Genomic DNA, 25,991 nt, shown 5'->3' on the forward strand with positions numbered 1-25,991 from the left:
AAGCGATTTATGTACAATCTGCACTTTCAGTGCAGAAAGGTCATATTAAATACATCGTAGCACCAAAATGACGCAAATAGACCCCAATATTTTGTTTTGAATTTTGGTTTTGCTATGTGTGTACATTTTTTTAAAAACTTTTAAAAAAAACTTTAAGACTTTTGATCGCAGGATCCAACGTCCTTAACTATATTAAAAAAAGCAAAAAACTGTTCAACATTTATTTCTACAAAATGTATCAACAATAAGTTTATATATCAAAAGTACTAACTATAATGGGTAGTTCTCGTTTAGAGGCATTTCTTCCATAATATCAAACAAAGAGTTAATGCTGTTTTTATACCAAATGTAAACTACATTACTACACGTCAAAAGTATAATATCACTTAAATATCTTTATAATTCCATTCTGTACAGTTTCAATTTTAATACGACCTGTAAATAATGGATTAAATAAACAATGTTCAAAAAATGACTACAAAGATTATACACAGTATCACAGAAAAAATTGTATATTTAAATTCGTTTGCATCATTTTTTAATGATTCATTCTTCAGTAATTTTCAATTATTTTTCACATTAAACACACATAAAAAACAATTTAAAAAGATACTCATAAAAATTTCCACAAACATACAAACATTCATACTTCATAGTAAATTGAGCAGATCACTTTTTAGCAATTGGTGGCAACTTGCTTTGTCCCTTAATGGAGACTTTTGGAAGTGTTTCGACTTTAGCAGATTTGACTGGTGGAAGTCTTACTTTTGTTTTAGATCTAAGCGCTGTCTTTGGACGTTTCCTTTTGTTACTGGACTCCTTATCACTTTCATCACTGCTGCTACTGCTGCTACTTAAACTTGACACCGATAGGCGTCGCTTTTGGGGTCCACTCGATTTCATACCAGGGAGTTTACCTCTCTTTGCGGCCACTGCCAGTCCCACAATTATAGCTACAGCTGCTATTCCCGCTATAGTGGCGCCAGCAATCAAAGCAACATCTCGCCAGAATGTACTGGTTTTTTCTACCTCTGATGAGCAAAATATAATTTTAATTGAATTAAAACTTTACAGAGAATGATGAAACAAAATTTTGTATTCTTTGATTTCTTCAAATAATTGGTCATGTCTTGATTACATTCCTGAAATATTCATGAACGCTATTGAAAACTTTACGAGAATGGGTAGGAAAACTATGATAATATATATGCTAAGTTTCTTGAATCACAGTAATTGTGAGGGAAGAGTCAAACTGCTTATTACCTGTGGTGACGTAGTACTTGATCCTGAAGCCCCGGAAGTCGGCGGTTGCGTCAGTCGTGAAGACCACCAGTACATAGGAACCAGTATATTGTGTGACAGTGGGTTTCTCCACTCCACAGAACGAGGACAGGATGGGGTAAGTAGTGCAGGGTCCTAGAGGAAAAAGTCAACAAGTGTTTGCAGGACTCGAAGTTTTGACTAAATAGGTCGCATATGCGACTTAAATTCGGGTTTTGGGACTTAAATTAAAAGTTAGGGTTAGGGTTTGTTTCGATTCGTTCTCAAAAATTTTACACCGGGTTCAAAAATCTTTCAAAATATAAACAAAATGGCGGACTATTTAAGCAATATGGCATGTGTCAGTCCTATATTAATATATACAAAGAAGATACTTTTTCCAATGAAGTTTTATATGCAAAACTGCATGAGATAAATATATTTAGTAATATTTGTGAGACTTTAACATAACGCAAAGGGAAACTTATTTTGTTACGTCAATTTGAAAGAACTTCGTACGAGATATTCCTTTTACGTATCCACTCAAAACAATGTACAAATTTAGAGATTTAGTAGACTTGTCTCCCAAGAATCAAAGTAAAAGAAAACTTTCTGTGCCAGAAAATGTTATAATAATTAGTGTGATGTGTCATTTTTTACTGATATGACTGGATGGATGGACATTTTTTTTTTGCCAGACGTGAAATGTGCAATAAATAAAAACCTTTTTAACAATACACTTCTTTTATTATTTTCAACAGTATATTTAATGTCAGAGAGAAAATATGCAGATATCTTAATGCTACATAAAGTTTTACTACTAGCGACCTGAATTTGAAAATGGCGAGTTAAATTCAAAGTAGGTTCCAATTTGGAGACTTTGTCCAAGAGTCTACTTTAAGCCCTGGTATGAAGACAGCAAGAGTGAAGTCCAAATTCTAGACTGCTTTAAAAGCTATTCGATTCATGTATTTGTAAATGCACACGTATACCAATGCCTGACGTTAAGCACTTTTGTTAAATGTTTAATTAGTAAGAACTTTTTTTGTTTTGATATTATAATTGTACAAAAAAAAAACAAATAGGTGCAATTCATAATAGGGATTCTTTTATTTGGCATACTCTTCTACCACTGTAGTTTTGTTAGGTGAAAGAAATACAATCCTAAAATTGTCTTACCTCGATACACTGTGACTTTATCATAGGTACAGTATGGATCTGCTTCTATTCTGGAATCTTCCACCTCGAGCCGGATGTACCCGGTATCAGACGGATTGTGAATTAACCAATAAAACGTTGAGGAGCTAAAATCAAGAAACCATGATTATGATGATCAGGACAATTCTGTCTGTGTACTTCATCTAAAGGTTATTTTTTATGTTATCATATGGTACGCTCAAATAACTATTTACCTGTTGTAGTTGTCAGGGTAGTTTGGAGATTCAAAATACTGGGCAGTAGCGTTTGCCTCCAGATTAGTAACTCCTGCAGGTGGGGCACAGGACGGCGTAGCTACAAAACAATCCACCGTAAGATTGCAATGTTACAGACTATGTTTTCTGGATGATGATACTTGATAGACAGCTTCATATATCAATATCATTCTGTGTTAGCACTTTGACATTACAGATTCTGAATTAGTCTTACAATCCATGTTTCCCTACTATAACTTACAGTAGTCATAGAGGACTGTGTACTCCAGCTGGAACCCTCTCTGTCCCACGGATCCGTCCGTCCGGAACTGGATGTACAGCCTGTTGCTGGTGGAGTTGACACTGCTGGAAATCTCTCCACAGTAAGTGGCTATCACTGCAGAGTCGGCGTTGCTGCCTTCAACGATTGGATCAGGACAAGTAAAGCTCAATTGTGTAACAAATAAACATCAATATGCACATGGCATTAAAGATGTTGTAGTAAATTTCCATTCTTATTTTTCATTTTGTATCACGCAATTTTTCCCTTTTCTTCGCACTTGGATATTAGATACTTAGATTTTTATATCTGTGTTCTACTTTTATTACTTATCATTAATTTATTATTTTATTGAATCATATTCACTTAATAGTTTTAAAAGTTGTTTTCAAAATAAAGATAAATAAATATCAAGAAAATAACTAAGATATGAATGTAAAGAATCAAACAAAGCCATACATGCCAAAGTGGTTAATCAATGCTTATTGTAATGTTTTTCTTTTAATTTATTTTTTTTTCAATATTTTCAAAAATTGAAACAAAACGTATTTGAATTAGAAGAACTTATCATGGTTGGTACATGCATAAATACTTCTACAAATGGTTAGTTTTACCGTCGTGTATATGAACATAGTCTCCAACACAACCGTCAGTGTCCTCTAGATAGGAATCAATGACCTTCAGCTGAATCAAGGCTCCTGTTGGCGCCGTTATCAACCAGGAACAAAGCATGTTTCTAAAGTAAATACATAATATACCACATAGGTACATGGAAGGAATTTTTAACCAAACCTAATCATTTCCTTTAAAATTTGCTTAGAAATTCTTTTGGTTTGTCTGTCTTTAGCAATATTAACTTTACTACATGTATTAATGGGCGGCAAATGACTTCGATTATATTCACTGTCATGTATCAGTCCATTTTTTAAACCTTAGTCAATGTGCTATAAACACAACATTGAATCTTTTAAAAAGAAACTGGATATTTTTTGTAATTTTTGCAATTTCCATTACATAAGTACAATATAATACTTTTATGTTTGGCGTAAATTTCTCTTCAACAATACAGAGTTTTAAACGTTTTATTGGAGTCTAATCAAATAGCGCAAAACTCACGGAGAGTAGAAGATAGGGTAACTGGGGGACTGGATGAGCTGTGTGTCGTTGTTGGCGGTCAACTGGACAGTGCCACTGCTACACACTTCATTAGGGGGCTGGGTGGTGGTCGTGGTAGGTGCCTGGGTAGTTGTCACAGCTGTAAAGAAAAGGTTTATAGACAATTGTTCTCGATGACTGTTGATTGGCAAAGTGACTGAATAATTAACGTAATACAATCAGACAATATTTAAAAAAATAAGGACATAATAAATAGGAATATAAACAGCTAAAAATTATCGAATCATTGCTAATACGGGAAAAAAACTAAGATTTTAAAACTGAATTTCATATACATTGAATTGTAGGATTTACTTACCTCCTCCTACTTCTTGGAAGCTAAGAAAAAAGCCATGTCTTCTCCAGCCGCTTGCCATGGATCTGAATTTGATGAACGCTTGTGTACCTGAAGTGACAAAAGTCATGCTGCTTCTGCTTGGGAACGTACCCCTGCTATCACAAAAATACCCCTGGGTCAGGGAAGGGTCATTTTCTGATGATCCTATAACAAACGAGACACCGTGATAATAATAATTAGGTACAGTGTTGTGTTTATATTGATTTTTCGATTCGCTTTTAATAATCGTTCAATCCGTTATTATTATTCATTTAAATCAAGGGTTCCTGAGAACGTAATTAAACAATTATAAAAAAAAATTATCAAAAATTATAAATTGATAACATCATGTTAATATTTTGAGAAAAGAACATATACAGGGTAGAAATATTTACAGTTATGATATAGATCTCATTTAATTTATCACAAAAATGTATCAATGAGAACTAAAATCCTTCGAATTACCGTCGAATATTTCTAACGTGTCTGAGAAACATTCCTCCCCACTCAGCATATCAGAAAACAGAATCGTCATCGACACCTTGCCAGTCGAGGTAATCGTCCATTGACATAACGAATTTCTGTAAAAATAAATAATTTATCTCCTAAAACTCCTCAGGTCTTGGAATATTTCAAATCATTACTTTATTAAGATTTTTTATGCAGCAGATTATATTTGGTATAAACAATGTTCATGGAATGGTCTATTGTTTCTGGAAGAATTCTAATATTGTTCACTTACTCATCGTATGAGTCTGGCCACTGCTTGTTTGTGATATACTGGTCTGTAGAAGTTGCTGTTAAAGAGGTTGCAGTACCACAACCGCCGTGATCTACAAGAAAACGCTGCATGTTATTAAAGATAAACTGCGATCAGACGCTGAAATGTCGATGAAAGGCGTTGACATGATTGGATACCGTCAGTCTTTGTCATGATGTATCTCATCGTGAAGCCTGCTTGCTGTATACTGTAATCGCTAGTAAGACGTAGGAGGGCCGCCGGACCACTGGACACGAACATCCTCCCCGAGCGGGCCGTCCCACAGACAGAGGTAACCTGGGCCCCGGTAGTTGCTCCTAGGAACGGTAATACATCGATTATACACAAAGAGTGCTATCAACATTCGGTGTTACTTTCCATTTAATCAAATTCTGGTTTTGTTTTGTTTTTTGTTTTGTTTTTTTTTAATCGTTGAAGTAACACTAATGCATTACTTAATTATTGGTGAATGTACAATGATAATGTTTGAATAAACTCGTATCTACTATTATTCCATGTTTCGTTTATCATTGCAAGACTACATATATGACGATAAGGCATACATAGTTATACGTGTATTGAAAGTCGCACACCCAATACTCTGGAAATGACTGCTACTCATCCTGATAGAAACTCTGGGAATAGTACAAACAATACATTATTTCTGACTACCATTCACAATCATAGAACCTTAGACAGTCCTGCCCACTATACTAGTCTAGTACTGACTACTACTTACCGTGATAGAACCTCAGAGAGTCGTACACACAGTACATATATATAAGTAATAACTACTATACTTACCGTCATAGAACCTCAGAGAGTCGTACACACAGTACATGTATATAAGTAATAACTACTATACTTACCGTCATAGAACCTCAGAGAGTCGTACACACAGTACATGTATATAAGTAATAACTACTATACTTACCGTCATAGAACCTCAGAGAGTCGTACACACAGTACATGTATATAAGTAATAACTACTATACTTACCGTCATAGAACCTCAGAGAGTCGTACACACAGTACATGTACATAAGTAATAACTACTATACTTACCGTCGTAGAACCCCAGAGAGTCGTACACACAGTACATGTACATTAGTACTCACTACTACTCACCATCGTAGAACCCCAGAGAGTCGTACACACAGTACATGTACATTAGTACTCACTACTACTCACCATCGTAGAACCTCAGGGAGTCGTACACACAGTTCGCCCCCTCCCCGTCCTCTATGATGTACTCTCTGACGTCCACCATGATCCGGAAACCATTGTTGGCACCGATGGTCCATTGACAGTCCATCTCTCTATCACAAATATTCAAAGGCGTAAGTCAACTACATCTCGTATAATAATGGAACTGCATTCTAAAAAGGCTTTTATCATTTGTTTAAAATAAATCAAACATTTATTTACCATTTTTGTATATTTACAAAACGAGTTTTGATTTCGGACAATTGATCATCACTTTGCATATAGTTTTTACAATAAAATACAACATTTATGCTAATAAACTTTAAAACATTTTGTGTAGAAGCAAAAAAAAAAAAATTCGAAGCTTTAACGTTTAAAACTTGATTGTTGAAAAGTTTAAAAGATAAAATAAAAAATACAAGATATTGGTTGATTTCCTCAAATGTCAAATCACTATGAGGAACTACAAAATACAGCAAACACAATGGCTTAAACGTTTAGATGAAAATTTGAAGAATTGTTTTTAATGGGTAGAATGCGGTTTTTTTTAAATTATCATGAATAATTAATTCATTTTTTATTTTAAGTCCTTATATAAGTCTCTGCACATTTTTTTTAAATCCTCAAAATAGAAAATCATTCAGTGTAATAACCATGTCAAAGGGGATATTCTACACTTTCTGAAAGAGTGGCGCATGAATGCATCACGACTGCGGTACAAATTTAAAGATTTAATTTGATTTCTATTTGTATTTGCCGACCCAGCATTTTAACCATGGATCGTTATTTTTTTTTAAATGAAAGATTGTCAAAAAACACTGAACCTTGTGTATTTGAGTATTGATCGTTTAATGGAGTTTCAGTCGAGTAGTTTTTCCGTCGATCGTGTAGTCTCTGAATCAACTAAACAGTTTGGTTCTAATTTGGTAGAAATACTCAGTCTGATTTATTTTACTACTACAATGTACTATGTTTTTAAATGGGTTCTGCTTTAGGTAGATACATTGATTTTTCACTTCTTCTACATGTATGTTGTTGAATGAAATACAATTTTAATCAAAGTACTAAAGTACTGACGGGAGTTGATTTTATCGATTATCATTTATTTTAAAATCAACTTATCTTGCATTGCAATTAGTTTCTAGTCTGTATTTGAATTACGCACTTTTTTTATTATATGAATTTTAGACTTTTCCGACAAGAATTTCGAGAAACCTCATATGAATCATGTTGTTCAATATTTAAAGATAGATTTCAAACTATGTATAAGTAATCGAAGCAATTCTAAAAAAAAATTATGGATCCATGCACTATTGATATCGAACGCTAGATCACTCTCGTTCAACCAGACGCTTGGCTGTCTCCGTTAATATCCGACACGCAAGAGAGCCTTTCTGCTTGTCGGAGATTTACGGAGACAGCCGAGCGTGTGGTTGAACGAGGCTATATTAAACTCTGGTGTAGGAATACATGAGACTATAAAAATATCTTAGTTGTTCGTATTATATAAAATCTGACTATTTTCAAAGTGTTTATTGATAAGTTTCCTTGAAAAACAATGCTTCAGCATACATTACTTTGAGTTTTTCTATTATTTTCAAGAAATAAGTCTTGTCAGCGGTAATGATTTGTGCTTAGTCCAAACACTGTTTCACTTTCGGTTTGCCAGAGTAACTGCATAGGAGAGTTGATTAAAATCGACTCCCAAAAAGTAAAGTTTGTGTACATGGACATAGAAATACCTGTAAGCATTACCATTGTTTAAATTTATAAAGGTTTTTGAAAAATACAAGATCACTGATTAATTATCTAGAATTCTAGCTAAAGAAATACATGTGTAAGGAAAAATGCAATTTTTTCACTTTTGGTTTTGCCATTTTTAAATGAAAACATGAACAAACGACGGATTTGAATAATATAGAATTAAGTTTTGTTATAGGTTTCTATAAAAATAGACGTTTACAGCTATACAAATACGATAGGTGTTTAACATTTCCAGATATAAGTGTAGTTATAAAGGGTCAACCTCAAAGCACTAACAATAAAAATAAGAAAACCCGACTGCACTGCATGTTCAATTCTCTGAACGCCAGAATAATTGTTAACAAAGCTGCATGTCTCGATTGAATTTAAATTAAATTGACATAGCATAGTTAGTGGTTATACTGTTTCTTGGACCTTTAGGAAACTTGCTTGAATTCTTTCCACACAGTTGGTTGTTGGCATGTTTGTGTCATTGAAGTCATTAGAAATGTAACAACTAAACAAGCTCGCTAAAACAATGAGAAAGACAGACAGCATGGCAGGATGCGCACAGGCATGCAAATATCATTATTCCAGTGTAAATGTGTAAAGCCTATTTATTCCAAATTTCAATAATCATCGTCTAAAGAAATTAAAAAAAAAAGAGCTGGTAAGTGCAATCAAAAATTTTGTTTTGAATGCCGCCAAGCACATCATGTACACACCCATTTCTTCTCACCACAGGAAGAGAGAACTCTATACATGTAGTACACTACTTACGGGTAGTAGGTCACCCTCCACCCCGGGGAACTGTAGGATTGTAGGGAGACTGTGGCTGAGGGAAGAGCCTCGGTGTTCCTTTTGTTTGACTCGCTACATGTCTGGCCAATAACTAGGATACAAAACAAAATATCAGTTATTGGACAAACCAAACTTTTTCATCTATGATAATCATGGCAGGTTAGTACCTTAGCTTGATCAGCTCCTTTACACACAACGAAAAAAGCTTTTAGTTACTGTGAACCAAACAAAAATATAAATATTTGTAAGCGAAGTTGTGAATGCATTAAGTTCCCCTTCACTGAAATGTGTTCAGCGAAGAGTATGTCACAAAACTGCATTTGTTTCAACTTTCGTACCTACTGATTACGTAGATATAAACATTTATATGAAAGTACCTTAAAATCGTTTGTAGAGTTACCGGTAACAAACCTATCCATTGAAGAATACAGAACTAAGGCACGCGTAACTAGGACCTATTAAAGTAACGTATGTTGTGAAGAAGGTTGTCAGTCATTTCAAAGTCTTATAAATAAACCAGAATTTAATTTGGAAAGATATGTCCATTTTTATAACTTCGCAACATCATCTAAGCACCAGACAGTGCTTTTGCTTAAATCGATGAAAATCGATTAGTTTTTAAAATCAGACTGCTCCTGAGAACCAATGTTTCTTTTAACAAAAGAGATATAGATATAGTTTTGCATTAATCAATCAATTAAACCAATGATTTGAACTCTTTACCGAAATATAATGCTTTCTTAATCCCTTAAGGCATATGTACTGTGAAACGATTACGATAGGTCAGAAAACACAATAGCACGTACATGTACTATTGATCTGTTTTATCAAAAATGAAAACCTACCTCTGCCAACGAAGCTACAGCTTACAAAACACCAAATGATCACAGATATCAAGCCATTTCTCTTCATTTTTGAGAAATCTACAGCATACTTTGATTGTAAACTCGAGGATTAGTGTTGTTTTGTTTATCCCAACACACTCCAGTTGTCCAGAAACTTGGATTCTCTGACAAAGCGAATCATTGAGACCTTTAAATGCGGTGCATTCTAAGTTGAGTTCGTCGATCGCTTCAATTGTTACAGGGGTTCTAGACGTTGGTTACGTTCAATCGTTGACCGTAATTTTTCATTTAAATTCCCTGTATGAATATCACCGCGCTCCTATGACTACTCGCAATTAGGATTCCTTTTATATTTCCAATGTTAAGGTTAAATCACGACGACTTCCGAAATTATTTTTTATAAAGTATTCTTCTGAAACGATCCAAAGATAAAACGGAGATTTATGGACGTATTCGGAGAAAATATTTATTCAAACACATTTAGATCATGCATTTTTTATGGATAGAATATACAATACTAGTTTCATTCTATTGAATTATAGATCTTTTTTTTAAATCTATAATTCACTGCATAATGAATGATGAAGACATTTTCATAAAAAGAAGTATGGTGTGTTCACAAACCCCCCCCCCCCCCCCAAAAAAAAACCACAAATGCTTTATTGTGACTTCTGTTCCTCTATTATTACGTTGATTTCCCTGTTAGTGCCACCTATTTACTATGCACATGAAAGTTATTAGAATAGAGTTTGGACTATCGAGTATTTCCGACTGGGCGGTTAGGAGATGCAATCACTTGTTATACCGTATATATACAATGGTAATAGAACACATAAACATTCATGGTCAAAACGTTTATTTCGTTGGTTTTGGAGTTATAATGTTCAAAGATAAACCAAACTGGAATCCCCTTTTTGGATTTTTAAAAAATAAATCGACGAACTCTTCTCTTGAACATAACTCAACCTTCGCCATCTAAAGCCTTGCAATAAAAAAATCAACAAAACTAAGAATAAAAAAATATAGATGTTCAATACTCGTATGTGAGATTGGTACATAGAAGAGTTGCAGGTTTGTAGCTGACTGTACACAGAAATGGTGTTTCTATATGTGGTCAACCATAACGGCTTATATACAGTTCACTAAGGTCTTCAGTGACGAATCCCTCTTTTATAAAAGATTTTAACAATTTATAAAAATATTGACAAACGGAATATCTTTAAGAGTATTTTAACTAGTTGAAGTATTGCCATGCTCTGGTGCTGGATATTCTGTGGTCTTAGGACAGACAATGGGGATTTGTGTTCCGTGAACATGTGAGCAGATGTAGGTATTTCTTGTCCGAGTTGTCAGATCTGTCTAGTGAAGATTGTGTTTATTATACTGCAATTTTGGACAGGTAAGAATTCTAAGTATAATTTGAAAAAATAAACTTTTTTATGACATATTTCATCAAAGAACAAGTCGTTTAACTTTTATTTGCATTTGGTAGACTCATGCAGCTTCTGTTCCTTTATTTATAAATGTATAAAAAGGTATAATGACAAGTTTACAGAATGTACGAAGTATTGTTAAATTCTGCTACAATGTCCTGAAAACAATCTGATAATTTTAAAGTTTGTGACTTGTCTTGAATATTTTACAATGATTAACTAATGAACTTAAACATTTTATTTATTTTCAGGATCAAATGTGCATACGTTGTAGAACAACTGTTTTGCTTTTTATTATATATCTATCACGTACATGTAAGTTTTTCTTCTCTCTCTCTCTCTCTCTCTCTCTCTCTCTCTCTCTCTCTCTCTCTCTCTCTCTCTCTCTCTCTTTTGCCTATACATTCTCAGTAATAATAATTCATTAAGATTAAATTTTTTAACTACCTCTGTATAATATGTTTATATTTTGCTTAGGGAAAAGTGGCTTTGTTTCAGGTGTAGATGCATCATGCAGCAATCCAGATGATGTCCGTGACGTCACGGCAACGTCAGCAGCCAGACGAATTTATTTTCCATTCAATGATGCTCCATCTTCATCGTAATATCCTTCAATATTCCTCTTATTGCTTCGTTCAACGTGATTTTTCAATCATTATGTCATTACTGTGTACAATCACCACTTCTGTGGCTTTTCAAAATTTAAAAAAAAATGCATTGAATCCACTTAATCTCTCATACATCATGAAATGTTAAAATTTTATACAAAATGTAGTCGCTTTCAATAAATTTTAAAATGTTATAGACTTAGCCTATATCATTGAAATGAATTAGGTTAACTCAAATCTCAAAATATTTGATATATATCTTATATCAAGATTTCTGATAGGGGTTGTGATGGATATATTCGAGAACGTTTTCCCGCTCGTCAGAAAGTTCGAAAAATTTGTAATGAAATTACGCCATGTAATAAAAATATTTGAACAGGTATGACGTGTGTTACGACTGGAGAATCACGGGACAGCCCGGGGAGCTGTTGGAGTTGTTCCTGATCCAGACCACACAGTACGACCAGCCGTGTACGGTGGGCAGGTCCTGTCTCCGGATATTTGACGGTAATTCAGTCGTTTTGTTATACACATCTGGTCACGTTTTATGTCTTGACTGCAAAAAATTAAATAAGTTTATATTTAGTTGATTAGTTTGGTTCGCAGGTAATAGATCTGCCTCTCTAAACTATTTTACTCCTTCACAGGGTTTTACGACTCACTTCCAATATATTTAATCCGTAGTGTCCTTTCCGATATATTTCATTTTATAAAATTAGTCATATTGTATATAAAAGGAAACCCATGAATTTTTATAACAAATTAGTTACCGAGACAGTTTTATTTAACAATATTATAAGAATGATAACTGTTGTATGCCAAAATAGTATTCTAACTCCACAAGAAACGATGCAATTTTTACACTACGTGGTTTAAAACTGTTGCAATAAAAGATAATTCATTTGGGTAAGGTTAATGAATTAAAAATCAAGTTATGATTTTTATGATAAAACACGAAGGTTTCAATTTTTAGGCTTAAGTGTTTAGGATATAAAAACTTGACGGTTTACAATTTTAAGCTCACATTCTTTAGGTTACAATTACTCGGCGGTGTTCGGATTCAGGAAGATGTACGAGGAGGACGGTAATGTGACCGAGGCCCTGCGCCTGGCCTACCCCGCCCACCAGTCTGTGTTCATCCGATTCTTTACCTACGAAAACAGCAGCTTCCTTCTCCAGCATAAATCAAGGGGTGACATAGGTATTGGAACAATAAAGCATAGTTAAATGACCCTAAATGCGGAAACCGGACAAATTGTTTTCTGTTGTTTTGATAATCAAATACGGAAAGATATGGGAAAATGCAAAATAATTTGACTTTTAGATATTTAAAATCCCAAAGCAAAAATTTTTAAAAAGGCTGTTTTTATGTTTGTTTGGTGTTTGGATTTGTTGTGGTGGTTTTGGGGTTGTTGTTTTTTTGGGGTTTTTTTTTGTTAACAGTTACTTTGATTGTTTAATTTGGTCCTGTTGAACTGGTATCAACAATTTTATTATAAGCGAATATACACACCGTTATTACAGATGATGGTGGGTTTAGTAGCAAAGACAAGAAGTCCCTTGGAATAGCTCTGACGTCATGCGCAGTAGCCGTAATCGCCATCGTCATAGCAATTTTCACAGTACTTGTATGCAGCAGGACCAAAGATAAGGAGACAACGGGCAGTGAATCTGGGCTGGTTCCCGAGAGGAGCAGGAGGGAACCAGACAACTTGAGCAGGCTGTTCGAGGCGAGGCCGAGTAGACAAAATATGTCTGCTCTTTGAGAATTTGTAATCTAAATACACTTTTGGTATATAATGTCAAGGTGTTTTGATAATTGAAGTTCACTGGAGACGAAGAACATTAAAATACACTATTTACGTAACCATAGAAAATCTTTTACATATTGCCTTTTATTGATTTTACACAAAATTGCATGTATCATTGGTACACATATATGAAAATCACTCCGTACAACCTTCGGTAAGATTGATACAGGAAACTATCTAAATTTTCGACTGGATTTTAATTATTTATATAACTGTTACGTACACCTTTATTGTCAGTCAATGTTCTTTTTGTGTTAAAATTTTGTGTAATGAAATTTTTATAAACTGTAAATGCAAGAATAAATCAAGTGTTGGCTTTTATTTTAAGCATAGATGTAGTTGTAAGAGACCAATAAGTGTGCACGTGATAAAATATCAATTTTTAATGTTTTAGTTGGCGATGTTTTTTTTTTAATTTTTGATATTTAAATTGTGTTAAATAGTTCTTTTTTCTAATAATTTTGCTTTTTAGGGGGATGGATGTTTTAAATTTTTATTATTTGACAATTAATTTTTTCTCGTTAATTTTTAAGAATGGATATTTTGTTTAATTTGAGAACGCTTAGTGACAAACTTTTCAGAGTCGTGCAGTTTGCTCAGTCGATCGGAGTTATGAAATATGATCACTCGTTGTCCTATACACAAAATACTAGCATTCCAGTTTTGAGACATTTTCCAATAATACGTTTTCTTTTGTCTCCTCGATACGCAAAATGGTAGTATCAATGTGTGCGAGTGGTGAAACAATAAGTTTTCCTTAAATTTAATGGTAAAACCTATTGATTAAACGCTAACCTGTTTTAGCACGTTACAGCTGTCCAATAATTGCAATGCGTCCCAATAAGAATTATACAATATTGGTTCCCTTTGATTTTGTACATAATCTCTCTGAAATAACCAACACTTTACTGTACCATACCAGTCGTACGTCGTTCTTGTCACCAATGCCTGCTAGAATTGGCAAGTAAAACGAGAATCTAGGTACAAAATAATCGATAGGTTTAGGAACTACAAGAACGACAACTCTTATGATCGATTTGTACTGATTTATACAAGATCTTGGATAATTATGCTGTTTGTCTCATTTGAGAATGACACAAGAACCAACTATCCACTATAGTTGTAAACAAGAAAATTGCAGAATGCAAGACTGGGAATGAATACGATCTTGTCAATGATGGATATTAAAAAAGAAATTAAACTGTTAAATATTTGATTTAAATTTTAGAGTGGAATTAACCCATCCGTTTTGTCCTTCAGATTAAAGATCTTAATTCGTTTATCCGACAGAAAATTCTATGAAGTACAGTCATGTAGTTGTAAACACTTCGTGCACAGTTATTGTACACTGGTGTACCAAGCTTGGCCGAATTTGTTTATCACAGTCCGATTCTTTAATCTTATTGTTGCCAGAATGTCGAATGTTTTCTTTTGAAAAAAAAAACAAAGAAAATTTTAGAGGCAGTCGCTACATGTATTAAGTATTTGAATAATTATCAATAAATTAAAATGCGAAACATTTTCTTTAAAATTAACGTAATTTATATCATGAAGAGTTATCTATCAACATATTGATCATATATTTTTATTCAAATTCTTTAAATATAAAAATAAAAGCATTTTATTTTAGTTTGAGTCCATGAATAAAGTTTGGCTTGTAATCTGATAATTATTTCAGACAAACAAAAGCATTCTTATTTACCATATTTTCCATAAATATTGAGTTCATATTTTCTAATCACACAAAAAAAATACACGGTACTCGATTAGAAAAAATGTTAAATGTTAATTTTTTTTATCCAAGAGATGCAACTTCGTCCTTCAGTTAATAAAATCAAATACGAGTTGTTGCTCTTTCCGTTTGTTGGAAAATATACACATGTACCAGTATTTTATGGATTCCGTTGCCTAATTTGTCATTTTCTGATATGAATTGAAGATTAATCAAACTGAATACTAATTAGTCTTCGTGATTCCTGTATTGTCGGCTTTACAAGAGCTTGATCCCCAGGCCACGATACGCTTAACCGGATAATGTAGTAATCGTCTGTTCGCGCGCGCGTTTACAAAAAGGATTCTCCCGGCAAGAACTCAAATCAGCGACCGGGAAAGGTTCCGCGGGACGCTGCTTATTATTCCCCTGACTGATTCCAATGATTAAACTCATTCAATTCCTATTCAATTCCCAATTAACAACGGAGAATAAATGGCTAACAAATGGAAACCGCAATCACAGACATGCATGTCGTGAATGGTCTCGACAAAGTCGTGCAGTGATTATATTGATGGAGGGGTGGGGACCGCATCAGTATCAGGGAGGAAGTCGTCACGTCTCACGAAGGCACTAATGGCGTACAGGGTCTCACCAGGACGATAATGCCCGCAAGTTCCGAGGGGGTCCAAATGTAAATTGAAACATTTTAAAACGAAGCGAGAATGGAACCCCATATCACGGGCAATAAACAAAGACTGAATAATTGATACTTATCCGCCAACTTTATCACTTCCATAAAACTAGATCAATAAAATTTCAAGGTTCCGTGTGATTTTCTAATGTACCTGCTCCAAGATTTAAAAAAAAAATACATATTTATTGATCCCATTTTTAAGGACGTTACAATGATTGAAACCAGCTGAATAGAAAAAGATAATTGTCTTGCAAATGGCGTTCGTGTAGTGACGATATTCGTTGTTTTATGTAGATTTACTGACAATTTTGAAGAATTTAAACGCCATGCGATACCTACAAAACATTTCAATGACTACACATCCAGAAATAATTCAACACCTCAGCAGATCACAAATATCATAGCAACGAAGCTTGTTTTTTTTAAAGGAGATTAATTTTCAAAAGCTAATTTTTTTCTCACAAGTTCTACAAAGGCATGCGTTTTTCAGAGGGAAAAAGACCGTTGTATAAAATTCCATAATGCGACAGAAAAATTGATTTCATCAAGAATCATGTGGGCAAAAGTTCCAAACGAGCAGGTGTAAGTCTTAAGACTTTACAAAATACCCGACAGAGCGGTCGTGATAAAGAAAATGGAGTAGCCGGGTCGTGATGCAAGTACCCTAGCAACGCGTGCCGTACATCAGAACGGTTGCGTTGTCGTAAAAATATTTAACCCATAATGATTCCCACGCACCGCGATTGATTCTTAAACACCTCAATAACTGTCTCTTTTTATCTTTCAAGAATTTCACAATCTTTAACTCTGCGCTGTGCCCCGAATTGTTATTCACATCTACGATGTATATACCCTAAGCCACAAAAGAAAGGAAATTTCACCCCCCAAATATCGCCAGCGTTTTAAAGATTTATATCAGATAAAATTTACATAAAGCAATTCCACTTAAAAGCGCGAGTTGGTCTTGAGTGGAAGGGTTCCGAATATTGTAAATATCGGCGCTTTGTTCGGAGGTTGTAAAATCTGGCTTGCAGTACGGCTAAACAGCGATCGAGGCTGCGAACTGTCCGATAGACTCATGAAGAAGGGCGACTGACAACAGCAAGCAAAATGGTGAGTAGCTTACTTCTTTACTCCGTTTATATTTAATTTCCGGGTTGATTTTGTGGTTTATTTTAAAGTTCTATGTTATAGTGACTTTTTTTTAATCTTTAATCCTGTGTTAGAAGTCGGTGATACAAAAATCGGAAACTGAGATTTCCTGAGAAGTTTAAAGTAAGATAAACCGAAGCAACTTGTGTGATTTAGTGTATGAATGTGCATTTCTCTCCGAGTTCTGAGCTGAATGAATTGATTTATGATTTCAATAAGAGATTTCTAGCTACCATTAATGACATGTTATAAAACCGTTGTACATGTCCTATCAGTTGTAAATAAATCCTAGGGGGTAAAACACAAACAGAAAGGGGGAGGGGGTCTTTGCAGATATTATTGAATGAAACATCATTTATCTGTTGATGATTGATTATACATACGGAGATTTTGTTTCTATTTCAGTATGGTTTTGTGAATTATGCCTTGGAGTTGCTTGTGGTACGCAACTTTGGGGACGAGGCTTGGGAAAACATCAAGTAAGCAGACGATTACGTTGATAGTAGTGAAATAAAATCATCTACAATGTCATCTAAGACATTTTTATTCGATATATTTATGAAAACGTACGTTAAAAATATGATGTAATGCGCAGGGCTTTTTTTTTTATTTGAAAGATGACTTTGTACTGATGGTTGAACTATATCTACTAAGCTTTTTTATTCATTCAATGATAATTATATCAGTTGTATCATGCTGCTGAATAAGAATTTATCTGAACACCAAATCAGGGTCGCATTTCTTTGATAGTGTTTAAAGACAATTTTTTTTTCATTTGATTGAATTCTTCAACTGGAATACGTTAAAATGTAAAATTTTCACACAATTAAATTCTACAAACAACATAAATTGATATACATGCATGTTTGTTAAAACCATTTAATTAAGAGCAACCTTGACCCTCTTAATATGATATCAACTTTACATTTGAGTGTCAAGGAAATGATACTTTGCACGAGTTTGTTTAACAAGCGCTTATATCATGAACAAGGTTTTTCTTTATCTCCAACTGAAATAAGAGCATTTCTGTGTTTTAGAATATTTCTCTTGATTGTGAATATCAGCCTGACACATTATGTCCATGAATCCTCCAATGTTTGGAATTCGTATTACCAAACACACGGTTATCTCATAATTTTTCTCATTTCTCAACACATTTTTCGACAAAATTATTTCACGAATCATAAACAATCGTTGAGTAATGCTCGAAGAATACTCGGTTTTTCGCAAATCCTAAGATACATGGAGGATACATGCATCGGCGTGTTAAATTACTCAGTATCTTTTCGGGCCTCCAGAAAAAATTGCAAAGATGATTTAAAAGCGCTGCATGGTTATTTGTGGTTGGATACTATATATCATGCTCTTTTCCCCAACATATTATCATGAAAGAAAGGAACATAGCAAAAATATGTACAAACACTATCGTAAATATAATTTGACAAGTTTATTTCAAGAACCAGAAATTCTCACTTTCTTCTTTTCGTTAAATGCATGCACTAATTCCCCTTTTGATTTGTCGAGTCAAGGATTTCTCTATAGACTTATTCTGTCCAAGGTGCGTTCAGTTTCTGTATTAGAGATGAGTCCTTTCTCTCGCGGATCAATTTCTCGGTTGCAGCTGTGTGAATCAATATTGGTTTGAAGTATCCTCGAATATATTTGATTTACCATCACCAAATATTTGTCTGTAATTCAATTGTCATCTGTATTATACCTTCGATGATGAGAGGGGCTTTTTTGCGAAGTCGATTTTCTTTTTTTTTTATCACGAATTTCGCCAGACTGGCAAACAAGGGTTAACAATGCAGTTAACGTGAAATTGAAATGAATATAATATAACGGAGTTCTATAAGGTAAAAAATCGAAACATCTGCTCGAAAATTGTTGTTTGATCTTTTTGTATTATATATCATTCATGTTCGTTTTCAGTGTTTCCACTGTAGTTTTTTTTCTCTCAAATCAAATCTCTCGCAATATTTGATGGCCCAGATGTGCAAAAACTTATAAGGAAAATTGTTTTATTTCTAGGAAAAGTCTCAAAATTAAATCTCTAAACATATACGGCTATTAGGCTAATTATGCCACTTAAGAAATACACAATTACAATCTTTATTATTATCACCAGCACCAGCCATTCAGTTGGCAAAGTGAACTCATTAGATAGTCAGCTATCAACCCGGAACGCATTTTGAGGCTATAAATAAAGTTGTTAAAGTTATAAATATATTTATCGACCTAGAGTGTATAACTATTTATGATCACAACGGGAATAGTCAAGTCAACATTTATTGGAATATCTGAATCAAAAATATTATTATCTAAGACAGATGTGTATATTGATAGAGATTCTATTCCTGCGGTCTAAGGGGGGGGGGGGCTACCATGGATGTTGAATTAACTTTTTGAAAGTGTAACCGTAATGTAATTGATTAAAACAGAAAACAACAAGTATTTTACAACAGATGGTACTGGGGTTATCTATATTTCAAGTAAATAAAGAATAGCTGGATCAATCAAGGTTCAGTTGTCCCCTTCCAGTAGGGAACTGCCGGATATTGGCCTCATTATTAGAACACTGCTATCTTACAGGAAGGGGGTGCCATATCGTTGAAAATTTGGTAAAATTTTGGTAATTATCGCCACGAGTGCAATCGTCCATTATCATTTACAAAACACATTTGGTGTCCATTATCAAAGTATTGAGTATATCCTGTCATTAACACAAATTGGGGAATGAGGTTGACTTGATTTATAACTAAACTATACATTGTTTTACCAACATTTTATAGAAAAGAGGCTGGTCTAGAAATGGATGGCCATTTTCTTGTTCGTCAAGTGTACGAAGATGCCAAGACATACGATCTTGTTGGCGCAGCATCCAAGGTCCTTAGTGAGTGCAAATCAGCAACATTTTGTAAAAGCTTTTGAATTCATAAAATCAATTCAATATATTTGCAATTTCATCTGCTGAGTTCAAAAGAAGACCCATTATTTGATTAACACATGTATGTTTCAGATTTACAATATAAGCTTCATAATAAATATTTATTTTTATTTATAAAGATTTACCAGCAGCAGATATCCTACAGTACTTCGGGAAGATGTTCTTCGAGTTTTGTCAGGAATCGGGATATGACAAAATTCTACAAGTTTTAGGCGGAACTACAAGAGATTTCTTACAAAACCTCGACGCTCTGCATGACCACCTTGCCACCATTTACCCGGGCATGCGTGCTCCCTCCTTCCGCTGCACAGAGAGACAGGAAGATGGAGCACTGATACTACACTACTATTCAGAGCGAGACGGACTGGAACCGATTGTGATTGGTATTGTGAAAGAGGTAGCGCATAAACTTCACGAATCAGAGGTGGACGTTGAGGTTATCAAGCATAAGTCTAAGGACTGTGACCATGTACAGTTCGCCATCACTCACCGAGACAAACAGACGAATGAATACACATCCGTTTCAACTGGCCACCATGATATGTTCTCTAAAAAGAAGAAAATCAGTCCCGCCACGTTTTGTCGAGCCTTCCCGTTTCATTTTATGTATGACCGTAACATGGTAATAAGACAAGCCGGGTCCTCTTTACAACGAGTTATCCCTCAGACCGGAAGTCCCTCATGTCGCGTCGACTCAGTGTTCGAGATGGTTCGTCCACACATGGACTTTGAGTTTAACAATGTTCTATCACACATTAACACTGTTTACGTGTTAAGGACACAAGCTGGGGTACTGGACTCAGACGGGTTGTACATACACACAAACATTGCGGAGCAAAATGACATTTCTCGCATGCGTCTAAAGGGTCAAATGATATACGTTCCGGAATCGGATATGATGTTGTTTTTATGTTCTCCAAGTGTGACAAATTTGGACGATTTACATAGAAAGGGTCTTTACTTGAGCGACATTCCTCTGCATGACGCTACTCGTGACCTCGTGCTGCTGTCCGAACGGTTCGAGGCGGACTACAAATTGGCAAGGAACCTCGAAGTACTAAACGACCAACTACAACAAACCCACCGCGAGTTAGAAGATGAAAAAGCCAAAACAGACAGGTATACACTCTATAGTTTATCAGGAATCGCCATCTTTCTGATATTAACAGAGATGCTATCTTCAGGCCTATGCTTTATGGTTTTTCAGATTAATGTACTCTATTTTGCCAATATCTGTGGCTAACGAGCTGCGCCATCAGCGCCCGGTTCCTGCCTCCAAGCACGAAAAAGTCACCCTTTTATTCAGCGGCATCGTAGGATTCAGCGAGTTCTGTGCTCAGCATTCGGACGCCGAGGGGGCTATAATGATCATCAATCTTCTGAATGATGTCTACGTCAAGTTTGATGATCTCCTAAAAACTAATCCCGATGTTTACAAGGTATTGAAGACTTGTGATCTTACTGTTAATCTATCATCTTGACTTTTAATTAAAACTAGATCGGATGTAACATTGGTATTCATGCAACATTTACATTTGTTATAAAATATCAAACAACTGCTTCTTATATCGAACTAAACTGATATAATTTGTAACGCATGTATTAGGTCGAAACAGTTGGTGACAAATACATGGCTGTCAGCGGGCTTCCGGAACCTTGCACTGAGCATGCGCGTTGCATTGCAAGACTTTCTCTGGGTATGATGGATATTTCGAACCATTTGAAAGACCCATACGGGAACCAGATAGTGGTAAGACGCAAAAGAGACACAATCAAAGCATTTACATGTAGAATTTGATATTTAATTTACAGCATATCGATGCTTTCCTGATTTCCATGCAATAACAATAACACTTTTTCTAATCTAGATAACCATTGGCATTCACTCTGGGGAAGTTGTTACAGGAGTAATTGGTAAGCGCATGCCCAGATACTGTTTGTTCGGAAACACTGTGAACCTGACCAGTCGAACAGAAACAACGGGGGTCAAGGGCCGGATTAATGTGTCAGAGTATGCCTACAGGTAAAACCCCGATCCATCGGCGACTCTCCTAATTACATGTAATTTAGATAATCGGGATAAATTTAGGAAATATAATGTTCACAATCACACATAACAAGATTATAATTGCATCTTCTTTCTGCCAGATTTCTCAACTCGCCGGAAAACTTTGATCCCGAGTTCCACTTCGAACACAGAGGGTGTGTAAAAATGAAGGGTAAGCCGGAACCGATGGAATGCTACTTCATGACAAGAAAAGCTGTCGTAACGAAATAATAGCACACATAGGAATATACTAGAATATGGTTGTAATGGATATTATTGTAATCATCACAACAAGTGAAGAACATCAGCATATGTGCTGTATTCTGTAAATATGACGGACATTTATATTCTGTAAATATAACTGACAAACATGTAGATGTCATTTGTAAATATGACGGACATTTATGTTCTGTAAATATGACGGACGTAGATGTCATTTGTAAATATGACGGACATTGATGTGTTCTGTAAATATGATGGACAAAATTAGAGTATACGTCATTTATAAAAATTGATTACAAAAGTAATTGTTATTAGATTTACAATCTGTTACTTAAATTATTTAACCTATTTTCAATGTGATATTCATTTTAGTCAATGTATTGTACTATTCCTTTGAAATCGTTTGTTTGTTGATTAAAACTGAGTGAAAACTCGTGTTGGGCTATTGATAAGTAATCAGTCATGACTACAGCAGCCCACCTCTAGCCGGATGTCGGTGATGAATTATGGGAATGAACCCAATTGTAGAGGACACGTGTCAATCTTGAGAGAGCACAGTGTATTTTTTACAAGGCGCTGCCTGACGGTGAAGTCCAAAAGCTGTTGTCACGGACTCTCTATTTTTGATTGATGATTTTGATTGTTAATACCAAAAAACTTGGCTGGTCTAATACTAGTACATATATTAGTAGAATGTATCTGATTTCACTTGTTGGTGTATTTTGATTTCTAAGTACAAATGAAAAAAAAAGTTTACATGGTCAATGTTTGAGGACTAATATTTGATATTTAAGGTTTAATATTGACACGTGTTTAATTTATATACCAAATATTTACTTACCTTAGGCTCACGGTTTACGGGTGTTATATATACATGTATATATATACTTTTAAAAACTAATTAGAATTTTCTGCAATATATATTCTGAGATTTTTTTATTTTTTTAAAAAAGTAAGAATATTTCACACAAAATCTGAATTTCATTGATACAAAAGCATGTTTTGTCTTTTATGAGAAAACGATCACAAACATATTGAATTCATAAATGCTGCTTACATATTTTAGAATTATTGACTTTGGAATACTCAATAACCTTTTTTATCAATGGATGTCGGTATTTTTTCTGACAATTAAATGTCTAAAGCATTATAAGATATATAATGATGATATTTATTACCATAAAACACCTATCAATTTTTTGTCGTTAGGTCTGACCAAATTCTTACAGACCAAAGCCGTAGATAGCCAAAAATCTAGCAAGACAATATTGACAAGAATTTTCAATCTAAGTTAAGGCGGGTTTCTCTATTACTTTCTCGTTTATTTGGGCCTCTGTTTGACAGAAGATCGACATTGTCACCCAGATGTCGTCTGCTCTACGCGGCCAAAAGCTTTATGATTGTGATATGTATCAAAAGGTAAACAAACTGTAAACTCTCGCGAGAGGAAAAACCAGTTTGCCGTTTGCTCAGGGTCAAGAGTATATGTACAGTAAACAGGCAAATAGAAAATGGCTTCTTGATCGTTGTCGAATTATTTTTACCTTGATGTTCTTTCATCTCGTTGAAAATTCTTTGATTACGAACTACATTTAGTGTTTTATTGTTATCGATCCTGGCAAACTGCTTAAGCAGTACTAACGTTTGCCTTCCTTACGAGGACGTCATTTTTAGCTGCTCTCAGCAACCTTGTGAAATCAACTGGTTTAATATCAGGTCGCGTCTTATTTTACTTTTAGTCAATGAGGGACTCAATGTTATCTCCTATTCCGTGTCACTGATTCCTGTAAAATGTAATCACTCTTAATTAATGGTTTCCGATTTTCACCATCCATACCAAACAACTTCTTTTCGAACTTCCGGTTTTCGATTCTTGGGAAATCAATGGAGTTTCTTAACGTTATTTCCCTGACCCGAAAACTGTCGACTCTCGAGTCGCCTTCTAAACATCAAAGATTAAAAACCCGTTTTCTGTGGCTTTCATTGAAAGTTAACACTAAACAGAATATTGAACCAGACAATGAAAACAGCTTCAGAATCTTGTATTGGACCAGGCTATTATTGCCTTTAGCTTTTACCTCAAGAGAGTCGAATCATGTTTTATGTGAGCTTAATGTAGTGTGGAATTACTGAGAAGTTTCATTAATGTTTCGCTATTAAAGAGCTAAGCCTCGACATAGATATTACAGTGATATAAGTAATTAAACCTGTTTTACTATATTAAGAAAACAAAGCATACATATTAGTTATATGTTCTTCTTGTCAGTTCTGGTGTATATAGCATACGAATACGATCTTCAATCTTTTAAGTCCAATCAATTTGTTTTATTTTTCAACTTATGATATACTAGTAGTTAATTAATTACATATTTGTGTTGTACCAGAATGCTGATTAGAACATGGACATTGTGGATAAAAGCTAGATTTGGCAAATCCTGCTTGATGTACTGGAATTCTATACGTTAAATTTTAAAGTTGTAATTGCAAAACAAAAACCATTCCAAGATTATCATAAAAACAGATTGGATATTCATATTTAACGCTGAAATCAATGTCCACTTTGTTGAATCAGAAACCACCGATAGGGATAATTTACAATTGCTCATGGATATGAATGATAGATAATTTCTTTATAGGAAATACATTGATTAGATTGTCTGATGTCCTCATATAATGCTGCGCACTGTCAGTCATTTTGAAGGAGTATAAGATTGTAGAGTTAATGTAAATAATTTCCAGACGACCGTCACACTTTCCGGTTCCATGGACAGTCCAGGGATCTTTGTTAGAGCTACTTCTGGTATTAGATTATAGAGAACTAGACAAAAAAAGAGATGTGATTTCATAGGAAATCGACTAAAAATCGAAGTTGTCGGAAACGGTTAAATCCTTTCGACAGCCGCGAGATTGAAGAATTAATGCTTCACTGATAGGGATATGGGTAAGAAACAAATTGATGATAAAACATGGACCAAGTAGAGATCCATATGTAATATGTTGAATAAGCTACAAAATGAGCATCAGCTTTTGTCTTCCTTGCCCAAAAGGTTGCATCAGTTTCAAATTTCACAATTTACATTTGGAAAATAATACTTCCTAAACATCGTAGTTCATCGTAATTCATGTAGCTAAAAACTTGGATTTATCTAGGAGAGTTTTGCCAACGTTAAACTTGTGCTTCGAAACTAAGCCATGAACTTTACGTCCAATCCTCCTCCCACGATTCCAATAACAAGAATTAGTTTAAAAAAAATCAAATTCCCAAGAGTTTTTGGAACGTCAGACTCCTAGCTCTGTATTTATTCCTTCTCATCCATATTGCTTGCGGAAACACCCAATATCCAAGGATTCTTGTCTCCTGTATTTTATTTTAGGGGGGTACGCATGGTTCTACGGAAAGAAAAAGGATTACGTCGGACTTATTTATAGCCTATAGCGATCAAGTTTTTTTTATCTTCTATACTTCTTGCATCCTTTTGGCTTTTCTCTTTCTTATGACGGCTACCTTCATTGTGTTCTTGCCAATGACGCGAAATCTAGACCGACTTAATTGGACGAGAATGGA

The 25,991-nt window shown here is 34.6% G+C and overlaps 3 protein-coding genes across 3 annotated transcripts; 2 read left to right on the forward strand and 1 right to left on the reverse strand.

Annotated features, from left to right (window-relative positions):
• Nucleotides 1-207: 207 nt before the first annotated feature.
• On the reverse strand, nt 208-10,044 carry LOC128157117 (tolloid-like protein 2). Its single transcript, XM_052819495.1, has 14 exons — nt 9,799-10,044; nt 8,933-9,044; nt 6,395-6,522; nt 5,363-5,521; nt 5,187-5,277; nt 4,910-5,025; nt 4,427-4,609; nt 4,069-4,207; nt 3,567-3,688; nt 2,935-3,090; nt 2,673-2,772; nt 2,440-2,564; nt 1,264-1,416; nt 208-1,031 (listed from the first exon to the last, which is right to left on the reverse strand). The coding sequence occupies exons 1-14, from the start codon at nt 9,863-9,865 to the stop codon at nt 670-672; spliced, it is 2,013 nt and encodes a 670-aa protein (XP_052675455.1). The 5' UTR covers nt 9,866-10,044; the 3' UTR covers nt 208-669.
• Nucleotides 10,045-11,044: 1,000 nt separating this feature from the next.
• LOC128155963 (uncharacterized) lies at nt 11,045-13,640 on the forward strand. Its single transcript, XM_052817894.1, has 6 exons — nt 11,045-11,197; nt 11,483-11,546; nt 11,730-11,832; nt 12,219-12,346; nt 12,873-13,040; nt 13,364-13,640. The coding sequence occupies exons 2-6, from the start codon at nt 11,489-11,491 to the stop codon at nt 13,603-13,605; spliced, it is 699 nt and encodes a 232-aa protein (XP_052673854.1). The 5' UTR covers nt 11,045-11,197; nt 11,483-11,488; the 3' UTR covers nt 13,606-13,640.
• A 3,351-nt stretch (nt 13,641-16,991) lies between these two features.
• On the forward strand, nt 16,992-22,862 carry LOC128156941 (guanylate cyclase soluble subunit beta-1-like). Its single transcript, XM_052819282.1, has 8 exons — nt 16,992-17,171; nt 17,616-17,689; nt 20,003-20,103; nt 20,277-21,276; nt 21,365-21,596; nt 21,764-21,907; nt 22,026-22,180; nt 22,306-22,862. Exons 1-8 carry the CDS (start codon nt 17,169-17,171, stop codon nt 22,433-22,435), a joined length of 1,839 nt encoding a protein of 612 aa, XP_052675242.1. The 5' UTR covers nt 16,992-17,168; the 3' UTR covers nt 22,436-22,862.
• The last annotated feature ends 3,129 nt before the right edge of the window (nt 22,863-25,991 follow it).

Source organism: Crassostrea angulata, chromosome 7, assembly GCF_025612915.1.
Source record: "Crassostrea angulata isolate pt1a10 chromosome 7, ASM2561291v2, whole genome shotgun sequence".
NCBI classification, from domain to species: Eukaryota; Metazoa; Mollusca; class Bivalvia; order Ostreida; family Ostreidae; genus Magallana; species Magallana angulata.